This window comes from Phoxinus phoxinus (genome assembly GCF_949152265.1).
Source record: "Phoxinus phoxinus genome assembly, chromosome: 3".
In the NCBI taxonomy this organism is placed as follows: Eukaryota; Metazoa; Chordata; class Actinopteri; order Cypriniformes; family Leuciscidae; genus Phoxinus; species Phoxinus phoxinus.
Window position 1 is genome coordinate 23,931,648 of NC_136878.1, and position 16,496 is coordinate 23,948,143.

General features: G+C 39.2%; 1 protein-coding gene across 5 annotated transcripts in view; it reads left to right on the forward strand.

The window, feature by feature from the left end:
* Window positions 1-16,496, forward strand: part of sptbn2 (spectrin, beta, non-erythrocytic 2) — a 95,297-nt gene that overhangs the window by 34,229 nt on the left and 44,572 nt on the right. For 3 of the 5 annotated variants that reach the window (XM_079606574.1, XM_079606575.1, XM_079606577.1), the window contains exon 3: window positions 6,724-6,908. In XM_079606574.1, the coding sequence (XP_079462700.1) occupies window positions 6,724-6,908 (185 nt within the window). Of the gene's footprint in view, window positions 1-6,723; window positions 6,909-9,167; window positions 9,810-16,496 lie in introns of those variants that run through there. The other 2 variants (XM_079606576.1, XM_079606578.1) reach the window with 1 other exon arrangement.

Genomic DNA, 16,496 nt, shown 5'->3' on the forward strand with positions numbered 1-16,496 from the left:
ATTTCAGAGGCTGCGTTTACACTTAAATTAACATGCGACCTGTATCCGAATGTTGTCCACATACACATTGAAAAGACACAGACACATACACATTGGTCAGGGGTGCGTTTCCCAAAAGCATCGTTAGCCAACTATGTTCGCAAGTTCCGTCTTTATCAGCATAGTTCAACGAGTCTATGTTTCCCGAAACCATCGTTCCAACGAACATTCGCAAACAGCATCGCAAACTTGTGTGGTTGGAATGACAGCTCTCGACCTGTGGTTAAAAGCATAGTTTCTAGTTTACATGACATGTGGACTTAATAAATCCTTATCTTGAGCCAAATAAGCAAGCTGACATTCAGTACAATCTGTATCTTTTATTTAGAATACATACAAATGTAATTTACGTCTTTTTAGTTTGTCAAGAGATTTAAAGTGTCGTTTTTTGAAGTGCGCATGTGCGAAAGTGCACTACTACATAAGATAGATCATATGATTGAGTCTGGAAATAAAGCAAAATCATTGAGATAAATGAGAAATTGTTCTCAGATGCCATGTCTGTAATTTATATCAAAACATTTAGAGTTAATTCGATCTCAAACAGTTTCATTAAAATAAGTTATTACTCCACCACATGCGTGGCGTCATAAACCAAGGTGGTCAAACGACCACTTTGCGACAACATGGTTTCGGGAAACACAAACAGTCGTGACTAGTTACGTAGTTGTACGGGAAACGCACCTCAGTGTGTTTTAGCCTTTCTAGTGTTTCTTGAGTAAAGAAAATGATGCTCTATTCAAATAACCAGTTCTTCATTACCCTTGCACTGCAAATAAGCAGAGATGGTCCAAACTGTCCATACGGCACTTCCTTGACGATAGAGGCGCGGTTGAGTTATGAGGTTACTTTACATTTACATTTATTCATTTAGCTGACGCTTTTATCCAAAGCGACTTACAATTGACCGTTCGCAAAACCCCGCCCTCTAACGGTTCTCGTCCAATCCTAGCTCAGCAACTGTAACTAAGGAGAAGGACCTCCGTCAAACATTCCGATTTCAGCAAGATAGTGCAATGATGCGCCTATGGCAGTGAGGTCTGCACGGGCTTAAAACTTGCTGTATTTTATGATTGCTTGCAACTATTATTAAAAAATAGGCTACATACACAAACACTGTTTCACTACGGCACTGCGGCCCCTCATCAGTCAGCAAACAAGAGAAAAAAAAGAGAAAAAGCACGGACTTACTTTGATGTGGTGGTTAAACAGGTACACAGTCACAAATTCCTCTGGAACTCAAACATTAAACTTCAAAACAAAGTTCGCGCAGTTGCACAACTATTTACACAAATATATCCTTCTCAGTAGGCTGAGTTATGAATGAAGAGAACCGCATCGAGAGTTGATGGTTTCAGCGCGTCCTCTGATTGCAGTGTTGTGACTGAAATAGCGCGCGCGGGAGCACATGCGCAAAACAGTTTTGTAAAATGATATATGATCAAATAAAAATGATTGATATATAATTTTACAAAACTGTTTCGTGCATGTGCTCCCGTGCGCTATTCTGTCTATACTTTCTGTCGTGCCCTGGAGGATATTTCTGCTGCATTACTCCAAAACCAATCACTCAATGTATGGAGCTCAACCCAGCCGTTCTCAATTGTTTGACGGGCGTAGTAACAATAACTAAGGGGCGTGGCTTTTGCGAACGGTCAATTGCTATATATGTCAGAGGTCGCACGCCTCTGGAGCAACTAGGGGTTAAGTGTCTTGCTCAGGGACACATTGGTGTCTCACAGTGGATTCGAACCCGGGTCTCTCACACCATAGACATGTGTCTTCTTATCCATTGCGCCACCACCACCCCCCAAACTTAAATGACAGTTTAAGGATCCAACGGAGTTACAAGGTTTAGTCACAAGCTCTTTTTAATACTTTTCATTGGTTTAAATTGTGCAAAACCCACAAACGGGTGTAAAGTGTGAAATATATTAATGATTTATGATTTTTTTTATAAATATGGAGATACGAGGTTTCGGACCGACAACATTGCTATGAAAAGAATCTAAGCTAAATTGTTAGAGTTTATGGCTACTGGTGGCACATATTTTCAGAAAAATAATGTGTGCGTTTACTCAGTGATGTCATGTATTCCAGATTCTTGCTGTGGGCTAATGTCAGAATAATGTCATAGATTTAGTCTCTGATAAACGCTCTTCACCAAACAATGAGCAAAATGTAGTAGCCTATATAATAAAAGGGCATAACGTTCTTTAGGTACGTGCACATTTTCTCCTTTGAACATAATAAATCTGTGCGCAATAAATAAATAAATATTTCTCTTTATTTTTCAGCAATCACATTAAAGATGCTGTTCATATAAAATATTAATACTTTTGTTGCATATATGATTTCATGATTGTTGTCAATTTAAAACCTGTATTTGATGTTTAACAGCAAATATTACTGTCTTCCTATTTTGCACTCAGTTTGATTGATGTTTGTGCACTGCACTCAATGAAGTACTTGACATTTACAGTACAGTACATTACAGTAGCCAGCAGTTAGGTGACACTATTTTGTATAACTGAAATGCGTGATTTATAAGAATATAACAATAACATGTAAAAGTAAAGTAGTCTTTTTTTCTCTCTCTCACAGAAATGCATTTTTTGCTACTTTTAAAATGGTGTCACTGATGGTCATACTCTATGGATTGCACAAAGACCCCAAATGATTGATAATTGAAGATTGATTATTATTGTATTGTAGCTGTACATTTTTGTAAAATGCCATCTATGTGTAAAAGGCAGGACTAGGGCGGTTCATTGTTTTTTTTAGACACCGTTTTTTTTAGACACCGTTAGTGTCTTTTTATGTAAGCCTATTTATCTTTCTTATTCTCTCTTTTAACATGAATACAAACCTCCTGATCCCTTTCTACGCTATTCTTTTCTTCATAGACACACACACACACACACACACACACACAGTGTCATGGCCTGGATGGGTGTGTCTGATCTGCTGTGTTACAGCACCCCCACCCTACCAGATTGGGATTATAGCACTACTCAGATTTTAACACCCCTCAGCAGCACCCCTCGGGCAGGTTTTTGGAGATGTACACTAGAGCAGGTTTAAGAGATTTGGAAGGTGGGACCTGCTTTGTGTCTGGAAGGGCTGCACCTGAGTCCCTGTCCTCAGGGCTGTGTTTGTGTTTGGGTTTATGCATGCACAGAATGTTAATTACAGATACAAACAATTGGTTGACTGGCCACCATTTCTGTCCTGGGACAGGGAACGGTCTGGTTACCTCACCATGAGTCTTTTTTGATATGGTACAGGCTTGGCTCATTTTAATGACCAACAAAGTCTGTTGTATGGTGCTTTTTGTTCTTTTGGATCTTGGCTGCTTAAATCACCAGACAAGATCTCATTGTGTGCATCACAGCAGAAAGATACAGGTTTGGATCAGTATGAGATTGGAATGTTCATTTTAAATTGAACTATTCTTTAAATGTCCATTACTCTGAATAGAGCTACAGGAGGGAAACAGAGAAGAGGAAGTGTTGGTCTAAGTGCGACTAGGTGTAAATTATGAGCAACCTGAAACATCGTATGAAAACATGTTTCAAACCGTTATGAAACCGCTACTGAGAGCTGAGCGAACCAAAATGCTTTTTTAATGCTTATTGCCTGGTAGATTTTTTTTGTGTGTGTGTGTTTGTGCGCGCATGTGCTTGTGTGTGTGTGTGTGTGTAACTGAGGCGCTAGAGGAGTGTGTGGGTGTAATCCAGGATAACTGCTCTATGTCCAGTCTCTATTTCCAGCACTTCCTTATTCGACACGCTAATGGGATTTGAAACTGCCGTCCTTCTCTCTTTGTTTGGGTTGAGATCTCTCCAAAATACGGGTTTATCTCTGTGTGCCTCATGCACACAAACTCCCGCTCCATACACATTCATTCTGCTGTATCCCAGAAATATACCCGTTTCTTCTCAGACCAAATAATGATGCAACATGTACAATTTCTTGTCTGTCCATCTATCTTTTACACGTTTAGCCCTTGAGGTTGATTGACTCATTATGTATTTTCTTGGGTTGGGTACTGTTCACATTTTTACCGGTACCTGAAATGCGATGGAAGCCTAATGTTACTAATATAGCAATCAATGCAACTTTAATTGTGTGGAAATGGGCAATTAAATGTATGTTGCCATTGTTTATAATGTAAACACCATCCCAGACATTACTGACTGTTGCGCTTGATCTCATCTCACTTCCATAATTTTGCAGAGTATGCTAGCGTGCATGACATGGCTTTCTAAAACGTGGCACTCACTTTAAAACACGCGTCTCTAGACATGCGTCTTGGGATTTTGACCCATAAAAACGTGTCCTATATGTGAATGACCAGGCAGACGTTTGGGTGGGCTTAGCTCTCCCCTGCCTAGAACCGTCCCTGCACCCACATATCATTAGTATTCTTAAAGCTGCAGTGTGTAGTTATGGGACCGACAGGTTTCAAGTCAGCCTACACAGAAAAAAAATCACAATCAAACACTTGAATATGATTAAAGCCTTGTCAACGAGTACATAAATAGAAATATCTATCATTTGTCTTGAGTAAAAAAAAAAAAAAAAAAAAACTTAGTTCAGAGTCAATGTTTGTCTAGATTCTAACTGTATTGCAGCAAGTACATGAAACCAGGTCTAATATTTAACGTGATAAAAAAACAACTGTAATACACTAAATCATATCCCTCATAAGGTCATCAATGAATCTGAATTTTACCATCATGAGCACCTGGGGTTCCTTTGTTTGTGTGTCCCTGGAAGGCCTTTTGTATCCTCTAGAGTCGTCCCCCACCCTTCTTGCTCCTCTTATGACTGATGGAGCTGTCGGTGAAGTGATGCTCAGGGTGAGGCGAGTGGATTAAAGCTGGACCCTGCTGGGAGAGAACGGGCACAGACACACACTTGCTCACACTGATCCATCACCATACAGCCATGCGCAAAGACTTTATGAATCACTGCATTTGAGGTACATTTCCATGAAAGGATGCACACGCTGGCTCTGTTCCAAAACCTATTGAGCTGCCTTGTTGTCTACCGCTAACATGGGCAGCTGCCTTCCAAGGTAGCTGTAACGAAACCTCATAATGGACTGATTTGGTAATGTTTTTACATAGGGGACATACAAAAACATCCTACAAATAGCACACAGGAGTAAATGGCAGACTTCAAACTTAATTGTTTGAAGTTGGTGTTAGCATGTTGTGAAGACTAAAAATTATAATACTTCAAGCGTAAAATTTCATATAATCAAAAATCCAGTTAAAAATTATTATTTTATAATCTTAAATTATGGTATTGCATTCTCTGCGAAGGATACATACAATGCTGCCTAACAATTTTGAAAGTATCTTAGAAAGAAACACTTTTACCGAGTGTGCCTTTGCTTCCTTAAAATGTTCGGTTTGAAGTTACACTGACACTCTGAATTTGTTAAAACACAGGGATATCATAGTGGGTATTAATCTTAAATATTATTGGTCCCCTTTTTATCAACCTATGCGTGTTTTTTCATCATTGTATATGCATACTATCCAGTGCAGTGTCCTTGAGTACAGGTGTATGTGTCAGTGCAAAAAACATAGAAAGAAAGAACAGTGTATGAGGGATGCACATTTTTCCTGATCTCCTGGCCCTGGAGGTTTGTGATGATGCCCTGAAACATTTATGGGATAAACTTTGTCCCACAGGCAATTCTCTTTTTCCTTCCAGAATCTCTAGATTCTAGGAACTCATCTTTATGGTGGGATTAGCACAAGGGATTGCTCAGTCTGAAGGAGGGCATGAGGGATTACATTTAATCTGTATTTTTGTTTAGGTTTGAATTAATCTTAGTTTATCTTCATGTTAACTATTCCTTCCTGCACTGAGAATTGTTTTGTGCTTTTTCTCTTGATAGAAATAAAGTGTGTTACCTTTTGTGATATTTTGTTCTGCAGAAACAAAGATCACAGATCCGGGGTCCAAAATTAATCTGCCAAAAATGGTTTATGAGTTTAATGGTTTAAGAGGATTTAAAGACTATTAGAAATATATATTTTATATTTATTTTATAGATATATGCCAGCCATGAAACTGTATTTTAAATATTTATTTAAAAAAATAAGCAATTTATTTTATATGGTGAGGAATAGAATATAATTCATAGAATATAAAAAATCTGTTTTAAATAATAAATTGTTGCAGTTCCTATTAAAACATTTATTCTAGAAATTAAATTCTATTTTTAATTAAGCTCTTTTGTTTCCATTTGTCTCTTGTTAATTATGGCCCCTGTTCTGATGTTATTGTGATATATTGTGCAAATAAATACTAAACTAATGCAGATTGCAGGTGGGTCCAGTTTGTGCTGTACCAGGTTAAACTAACCTCATCCTCATTTTGTTAACTGAGATGTATTTATTGCTGTCCCTTTTTCAATCTGCTTTCAGTCATATTTGAACATGTAGTTTATACATACTTTATTTTGATTTAATGTCGAATTTAATGTTTGAACCTTGTCCTGCATACAGTATAAGGCTTGTATTTTTTTGCTGCTAAATGTGCAGCAACTGTGATGCAGATGTGATTAATATCCTATCCTCCAGCTTTCCTTTCACATATACTGCGATCTCTAATAAAGAGTTTATTTGTCATTGTCTTACATTGTACTTCTCTGATTTCCAGGGCAGCTGTTGAGTTTCCAGCTGAGACCATGAGCACCATCTCACCGACTGATTTCGACAGCGTCGAGATCCAGCAGCAGTACAATGACATCAACAACCGCTGGGACATCACAGCCGAAACAGAGTGGGATAATGAGAACAGTTCTGCACGTCTGTTCGAACGCTCCCGCATCAAAGCTCTCGCAGGTCAGTTCAATTTTTTATGCTAATGTGTAAGTCAAGGTTTGGTTTTTGCACCCATGTGCTTCCTGTTTGTGTTTTTATTTGTTAGCATGCTTTCTTGTTAAACAGCTAGTTTTCAACAGGTTGCATCATGTGATTCTGTCCAGTAGGGGGTGGCATAAGGCAACATGTAAAAAAACAAACAAACAATTGAACACATTCTTCATGCTCTTACAGTGATCTTAGAGAACTGTAAGTTATAATAATAATAAAACCGTTTGAAGTGTATGATTGTAGAATGGCTTTACATTGTTGAAAAGGCATATTATACAATGAACGTCAGTGCATAACACAGTAGTTGATGTGTGTTAAAGTGCAGTAAGATACCATCTTTTGACAAGCAGTGACTTGATATCCACATTCTTCCAGTGCTGTTATTCACCCTGTTACGCCCCCTCATTCTCTCTCATCTCCAGGGATTTTTTTAATGTCATTTTTATGACCTGCTGTATCTCTTACTTGTTTTCTTTCTGCCTGTCAATGGGCGTTGAAGCCAGTTGTTGACATGCTCTTTCACACATCTGAGGCACATAATGTATCAATTTGTACATGCCTTTAAAAGTTGCACACAAAGCTGCAGATTTGAACTTCTTTGAGTGTACATATACAGTAGCGGGACTGAGAAAATTGTCCACAGGAGTCCGCTAGATCTGACAAAACCTCCCTTTGGGGATATCTGGGGAAATCATCAATGGTATAATGTTTCATAAATAAAGTAATTAATGGCTGGAAAAATAGTAACACGTGGCTTATTAGAATTCGTAGCAGCAGCTGCTGGTCTATGTAATTGAGCGTCATTTGAGAGGAGTTTAATTCACTCTGTTGTCTTTATGCATCAAACTCACCATGTAAAAACCACCATATCGATCACATAAACCTCAGAATACTGAGCTAGAATGTCTCTAGCAGGACAGAGCAGAGGAGGGGTCTCAGAGGTCCAGCACTCATGTCTCTCACACACCCATACACAGTTAACCTCTGTGCCTCTCTCACGCTCCATATCATTTTTCGTTATATAAACACACATAGACATCAAGTATTATCATTATAAAAAACACATTTTATTACAGCTAAATGCAAGCCATAGGTAGACAGTATAGTATGTGATTATGAAAATTCTTAAAATTTTGGTTTCTTTTTTTTTCTTCCATTTTACATTATGCATTCACATAAAAAAGAGCATCATTATGCATTCTTTTTTGCATTCTGATTTCGTTTAAATGTTTTAACTACTACAGTCACATAAAAAAGAGCAATTCATATCTCAATCGCTATACTTAATGTCAAAAAGACTTATATGTGAATACATATGGTACTTTGACATTGAGAATATGGTATTATCAAATCCCTGTACATTTTCTTTATCCTCCACTTCCTCCCATTTTGTGTGGGTTTATAGTTTGCTTTGATAAAATGCTCTCTTCCAGTGACACGCTGGCTGACTGTTGTCTTAGTGCTTCTGGCCATGGTATGACCTGTGACCTCTGCTCTTTGATGGTCACTGCTGGTGACACTGCTGCTAATCAGCACAACCTGCCACTGCACTGGTCTTCATTACTCCACTTCCTCTTTTAAAATCTGCACACACAAAAAAAAATTATGTGTGTGTATTAGCAGTTCTGTTTGTGAGAGGTAGAAATTCCCTGAACAAGGTTTTTGATCATGCACTTATAAAATAGATAGTGTTTTCTGAACCATTAGTATGCATTACATCATGAGATGAGTTTTCTGTCACCACCAGCATTGCCAGTTCATGGGTGTGAGGTGGGGCACACACTTGCACAGGAAGAAAGACAGCGCTCGCTTGTTGAGTCTTTCTCAAGTACTTCCTTCCTGCCTTAACGTCTTATTTTATCTGTGCACGTGCTTCAGAAGTGAGAGAGGGACTTTTTGACATGATTAATTGAAGGCAAAGGTCACTACCCCTTAACACGCACAAAAAACAAACTTAATTTGACATAAAAATCCAGGCAGCCATCAAATAAATGCAAACTTTCTTTCTTCAATGGTTTCTGCTGACGATCTGATGATCACCTCCTGAGGTTGGTCCCACACGCCCATCTCTCCTGTGAAACCATTCATCTCTTGACTACTTCTCCACCCCCAGTCCACCTTCAGAAATGGTTCAGCCCACACCTCCCCTCTGTCTGTCTTTCTTGCTCGCTCAGCCTAGGATTTGCTCCTCCCACACACACCTTATGCAAATGCCAAAGCTCAGAAACCGAGAGAGAGAGAGTAGGAGGCTTTGTTTACTTAGGAAGCTGAGTGCAGCTAGTTCTGCTGGCTTACTCAAACAAGGTGTGTGTGCGAGAGAAACCAAGAAGAGTTTTACACTGAAAGAAAAGTGCATTTGAAGAAGAGAAGAAAAGAGAACGAGTTGAAAGAAGAATATTTTGTTTCGCTTCAACGGATTTTGGGTTCTTTTTTTGCCAGAAAAAAGAGTCAATTAAAGGAAGAGTTTTTTATTTTTTTCAAACGGATGAAGCAGTATGGCGCGGTTTAGCATGCACTGAAATGCTCGGATGCATGCGCGCACCTGGAGAGTTTCTATTTCAAAACCCAACCTTTTTTTGGACCTTTGAGGAAAGTTTAACTTTTGGACTTTTAATTTTTCAACTTTACATTTTATCTGCTATGCTCATGACTTCTGGCTTTACTCTTGTGGGGTGATTAATTGTTTTGGATGAAAGTTGAGAGTGAGGGTTGGAGGAACGATTCACAGTGAAAGCGAGTGAGCATTACAGTGAAAGAGAAGAGACATGGATTTTGATCCACGTGAACATGAGCCATGTCTCTCGCCAGCTGCCTTTGTAAACCAGGTGCAATATTCCAACATCCTGGAAGGCCGTTTCAAACAGCTGCAAGGTAAGACTGTTTGTTCTCGGCTCATACCTCATATTCTCTCTCTCTTTTCTTTCTCAGATGCATCTGTGAAAGAGTAGCTTAGCCTCCCAGCTAACCTTAAAACCATGTCCAATAACTTGTCTCTTGAACCACTTAAACATCATGAATCCCCTGAGACAGTCAACAACCTTGAATGTCACAATCAAAAAGTTAATGTGACCTCAATCAGATCTAACTGGAAGACATGTTTTCCATGACAGACTGAACCCCATCATTATCTAACTTTCAAAAGTTAGGTGGTGCACATATGTGGTGGTTGTGAAATCACAAAGTGGTAAAGGGTTAACTCATAATTATTAATCAGCTGTATTTGCTGTTAAAACAGCATTATAAGAAAAGTACGAAAATCACTTCAATGATACTTTGAATTGATATTTTTAGGTTTTAATGTGGTTATGTATGCTGATGAATTTAGTTGTAGTAATGAACCACTTTCTTATCTCTCTCTCTCTGCACCAAAAATGGTGCAGATGAGGAAATAGGCCTACAATGATTTATTTTTATGCCTGTGCATGAGAGAGAGAGACACAGAGACCTGTGCTGGTCTCCTAGAGAGTGGCCTTATTTCAGGTACCGCAGGGCTTTTGCCCCAGATCCAAATTACACCATGTTAAAATGGGAGCGAGAGGGCGAGAGGGAAGTATAGAACGTAAAGGTGTAGATGAGCATAGAGGGGAGGATAACAGGGTTGGATAGAAGTCGAGAAGAACAGACGGGAAGGAAAGAGGATAAGAAGGGGAGCGCAGAGGGTAATAGGACTGAAAAGGAGAGGGTAGAAACTCCTATTGTGTGTATTTATATAGTTAATTCGGAAGAATGTTCTTAGAATTTGTTTTTTGTGTGTGTGGGTGTATCTTTCATTCGATATTTTTTTCTCTTTGAAACCACACTTTTTACAGGCGCCACATAGCATGTGTGAACTCTTTCGATCCCCCCCGCAGGACTCGAGATCTGATCTGCTGTGTGTTTGTGTGTGCGCTTGAGGTCATGGGGAGTGTTTCTCAGTTAGCAGGGAGATAATGACTCAAGCATTGTACTTTTCAGGCCTATTATCTGTTGTATAGGAAGAATGACATCTGCAAAACAGGCCTTGAATATGAACACACACCTCAAGAGTCCCTGTTAGCAAATCCTAAAGTTAACCCTGAATTCTGTAAGCAAAGTTTCTTGTTGTCCAGTCATCTGTTTTGAATTACTATTTAAAATGATTAGGTTGAGTTTTTTGATTGACGTGTTTGGTCCATGTTATAGTTTCTGGGAAAGCTCTAGTGGTTCTCAAACTTTTTGACTTTGTCCACAACAATATTCAAAGGTCCCTTGATTTTTTTTCAAGTCGTTCAAGAATTTGTAAGATATAGCTAGGCCTATTTAAACTTTTTTTTTACTCACAATTTCTATCTACCCGATAAAATATTTCAGAAGGTATCCCTTTTGTATTCATAAAATGCATCAAATATCATTGAAGTAATAAGATGTTATTAATTTGCATGACACTTCCAGGTCTTTAAATTAACATTTTAAAATTAGGCTGGTATATTCAGGCTTTTCAAGACCATGTGAATCCTGGTTCTTGAAGGAAAAAGAAAATGTGTTCTTTTTTTAGAAATTTGAATGTTTTATGCTTAATGCATAATTCTGTTTTCATTTGGACCTGTAAAGACACTTAAGAGGACATGCACATATGTACAAGATTTTAAGTACGAGAGTGAGAGCTGCTTGTATGTGTTAGTGATTACTGTGGTTGCATCATTACACCTGTCTGAAATCTGGTGCATATCTTCAGCAGCATTTTGACACGCATTCATAGACACACACGCATATATACAGTGTCGTCTCATGTATCTTTCTGCTCGGGCCGCCTGTGATCCTCCCCTCTTCTCTCTCACACACACACACACACACACACACACACACACACACACACACACACACACACACACACACTAGTAATTCCGGTCAGGTTGCCCTTAGGCTGATTTAAAAAAAACAAAAAACATTTTAAAGTAGTACAGGTGCATTTTATCGGGGGGCTTGCTCAGACATGGTCTACATGCTCGGTTAGGACGGTTCTCCTCAGTGTATGTGTTTGCAACACCAGTTCCTCTGTTGTGATCCTAAATCCCTGAAACAAGGTAATAGTGCATGTGTGCCTGCGGGTGTTTGTGTGTGTGATGCAGTGAATAGGATGGGATACGAGTCATTTTGAACAAGGTTGTCACCGCTTCAGTTGAACTTAATGTGTCACTGTCATTGCAAAACAGTTTGAATAAATCAGCAACCCAGTTCTCCATTACACGCATTCTTCTTTTTATTCCCTCTCTTTTTGTAAACGCAGGGTGTAATGTGAAATGTTGTTTGCATGCACAATGTATTGCTTATAAATCAGCTTATGAAATCCTGACGATGCAAGAAAGCCCCATTTACAAGATTTTGAAACCGTCTGTTTTCTCCAGTTTTGACATAAAATACAAACAGGCTGCATATTAAATAATGCTAGGTAAGGTTTTGACATGCAGAGTGAATCAGGGTAATTCATATTTTTAAATGGATGTTCATATACTGTAAATAAACATTTTGTATATAAATAAATATTTTAATTATTTATATGCAAGACCTGTTGTTTAATTATACACACAACATTTTATGTACATTTATAGTGATTTATTTAATAACTGTTAAAATAAAATGTGCACAATTTGTAAGGGGCTTTGTGCGCACCTTCTTTTCCCTGCATATTTTTGATTTATTAAGCATAATCGTGTGAAATTAAGAGTCTTTTCAATAAATGAGTGCGAGTGAGAAAGTCTGAGTTAGGCCTAGTTGCACACTTCATAAAATTGCAGAAAATCTTTTTTAAATCTAATTAGCTGTGCGTGTGCGTCCCAACATAGCTGTAAGACACAGAAACGGGCGGAAATGGTGACCCAGAGCTTTAGGAGTATGAGCTGGAGAATATCAGCATGGATAAAAATGTAATTCTTAAATCTCAGTGAAATTCTGCTGATAAGCTGTGTGTGTTTGTGAGGGTGCTTGGGTTTAAAAGGTTTTCTACCCCAGTGTCAGTCACCCTGAAGAGGTAAACACATACTCCTCTTCACCTCTCCCTCTCAGTCATTACACAGAGATGCACAGAAATTCTTCACACACAGACACAAACAAAGATTTACTAAAATCCCAGGCAGAGAATTCAAGGCCGTCTTGATACTACAAGTACTCAAACACAAACTAGAGGACATTTATGATCACATCACATTAAGGACCGGTTTATACCTGGTATTAGTGTTGTCACGATACTAGAATTTCTAACTTCGATACGATACCTTGAAAAATATCGATATTCAATACCATTTTCGATACCACAGAGAAAAAAACTGCCACAATATTAAGGTATTTTTTTTCATTTAAAGCTAAATATAACAAGTCTAGAACATGACAATGAGGTATATTTTACATGAACAAAAATGTCCTGAGTTCTATCTGTTAATATTTTTTGATTGGACCAGGGCTAACATGACCCGTTGTATTTGTCTAACCTAATGTTATCAAAGATTAAAATATAGCCTACTGTAACAAAAAGGCACTTAACAGTATCAAATTGGAGGATAGAGTGTCAGTAATGTATAATAATAAGATTAAACTTTAAATTTTCAGTTAAAGGCATTTCATTATTGAATTCAGAGATGCCATTGTCTAGCTGTTTAGTTTAATTAATATCTGTGTAATCAAATTGATGATAATCGCTAATGAAGGCAAATTGCAGAATTAAAGAATAATTTTCTGAATAAAGTTAAATAGGCACAAGTTAATTTACATTTGACCACAGTTAAAATATTTACTTGTCTAAGATTCCTCAGTCAGATTATGTTAACTTTAAGAATTACGGTGAAAAAACGAGACAACACAGACTCATATCAACAACAATACTAGGCCATCTTGGTTAATGTTTCAGAAAAGTTAAAATGAGAAGAGTTACAGCGTTTCCTTTAGGATTTTTTTAGCAGTGGGGAAAGGTCTGTCCAAACAACAAACACCCCTGATGCTGAGCGTAGCCTCTGCTTGCTAAATGGTACCCCTGGAGCCTGTTCCTTCACCTATAGGCTAAAATAATTTTTAAAAATGAGTGATGTGAGGGATTATTGATTGTCAAACAATCTTTTGGGTGCCCGCGGCCCGCTCGCAGTGTGAAGCGCGTGTCCGCGCTATTCTCCGACATGCCCGCTCGCGGTGTGTAGCGCGTGTCCAGTGTCCACCATAGACAGACAGTGGTGTCCGCGCTATTCTCCGACTCCGACAATGCCCGCTCGCGGTGTGTTTTTACGCGTGTCCGCGCTATTCTCCGACATGCCCGCTCGCGGTGTTCTTTATCAATCAACCAAAGCCGGTCGCGGGGGCGCCGCCCTCGCCATCTTTCCATTCACTTCACTTTTGCTATTTAACCAGAGCGAATGAGACGAGTGCGTCACGTGTGGTGTTTGTCAACGCGCCTTTGGAGAGAAGTGAAAGTGACCGCTCGGCTAGTATCGATACTTCGGGAAATTAGTATTGGTACCGTTCAGATATTTCAGTATCGATATTTATCGAAATATCGATATTTTTGACAACACTACCTGGTATTAAGATGCGTTTTGGTCGATGGGATCACAAGTGTATGAAGCTAAATACAGGTGTAAACGGGGTCTAAAGTGCTTTGAGCTTGTCTACTTTCGACCACTTCCATAGGTAGTGGAATACGCATTAGAAGGGGTTGCTTATGTGGTCGTATATGTTCGATCAGCCACAAAAGAGCTCCTACTCTCCACTAGGGATGGGCGATATGGCCTAAAATCCATATTTTGCGATATACATTGCAGCCTCTTGCGATAACGATATATATCATGTCTTTGGGTCATGACCGAAAGAACAAGATCCCGGATACAGGCGGCCGAAATGAGCTTTCTCCGCAGGGTGGCTGGGCGATCCCTTCGAGATAGGGTGAGGAGCTCGGTCACTCGGGAGGAGCTCAGAGTAGAGCCGCTGCTTCTCCACATCGAGAGGGGTCAGCTGAGGTGGCTCGGGCATCTGTTCCGGATGCCTCCTGGACGCCTTCCCGGGAAGGTGTTCCGGGCACGTCCCACCGGGAGGAGACCCCGAGGAAGACCTAGGACACGCTGGAGAGACTATGTCTCCCGGCTGGCCTGGGAACGCCTCGGAGTCCCCCCGGAAGAGCTGGAGGAAGTGGCTAGGGAGAGGGAAGTCTGGGCATCTCTGCTTAGACTGCTGCCCCCGCGACCCGGCCCCGGATAAGCGGAAGAAGATGGATGGAGGGATGGAAAGAAAGAAACAGTGTATGTAGTTTTGAGAACATTTATTGTGCAAAACTGTAATTATACAACATAATGTTGCAGATAAATAAAATTCAAGTACTCTAGACTTTAAGTAGCCCTAATGTTTATATTATGGCTAGAGCTAGAAGCTTATGAAACCCCAAATTCAAAATTAGAATATTGTGAAGGTTTTCATAAAGCTGTAAGCCATAATCATCACAATTATAAAAAATAAAGGCTTGTAATATCTCACTTTGCATGTAAGGAGTCTATATAATATATTAGTTTCACCTGTTACTTTTGCATGATATTCAATTTTTTTTAGAACAGGGCTTTACAGGTGTATAACAGGAGTTTCTCCTGTTATACATCAACTAAAGAAAATGCTTCAAGTATAAAAGTTTATTTACAGTAGTGCCATGCCATAGACAGTAAAAAGTGCAGAACAGTGCAGAAGGCACTCAAAATCAAATGTAGTTTTAGTTTGGCTATTTTTTTTAAAGGACACGAAAGATGCAAAGAGCAGAAAAACTGATGTCTTCTCAGTTAAAAAGCAACACAACAACGAATCTTAAAATCGGGGACACACAGAGATGTTGTGTTTACACCACTATTTTGTGAATACGTGCTGGTATTCAGTGACATGTTTAATTTTGAGGTGGTAGAACAGATTAGTCGTCGTGTTACCGAACTGTTGCCCCACACACTCTGTATAGTTTGCTGCAGCTCGTCGGACGGCTTAAATCCGAACCAAGTCCAAATAATGGATGTTGCACCGATCTTTTCCATCAGCTCTTCCGTTTCGCTTTTGCCATGTTTACTCAAGATGACGATGAATATGATGCGTTTCAGCCGGTTGCAGCTCGTGGCTCTAAATTTCGCGGGTAGATTGCGTCATCAACATGCATTATCGCGATAGTGCAATAGAATTAAAATCTCTATCGTAGGCCAATTTTGTATCGTTTATATCGCATATTGTTTATATCGCCCATTACTACTCTCCACCTAGTGACCTAATGCATAAGCATTATGGGAAGCGCACTAGCCAGACTGGATTTTATTTAAAGTTTGGTTTGACGCAAAACGTACCAAGCACAATATTCTCTCACCATTCCTGATTTCTAACACGCACTCACAGCGTTCGGCTGGTTTTGCTGCTGTCAGATCAGAAACGAAAGCTACTGTTCTCTGTATGTTTTTTCCGTCGTCTCTGGGTGCGTTCATATGTAAATTTTGCGAGCTTATTTTGTCCATTCGATCGACCAATACATTTACCCGCCCATAGATACTCCCTTTGAAGAAATCAGGACAGAAGCGGTTGAAAGTGGACAAAAAGAAATGGAAT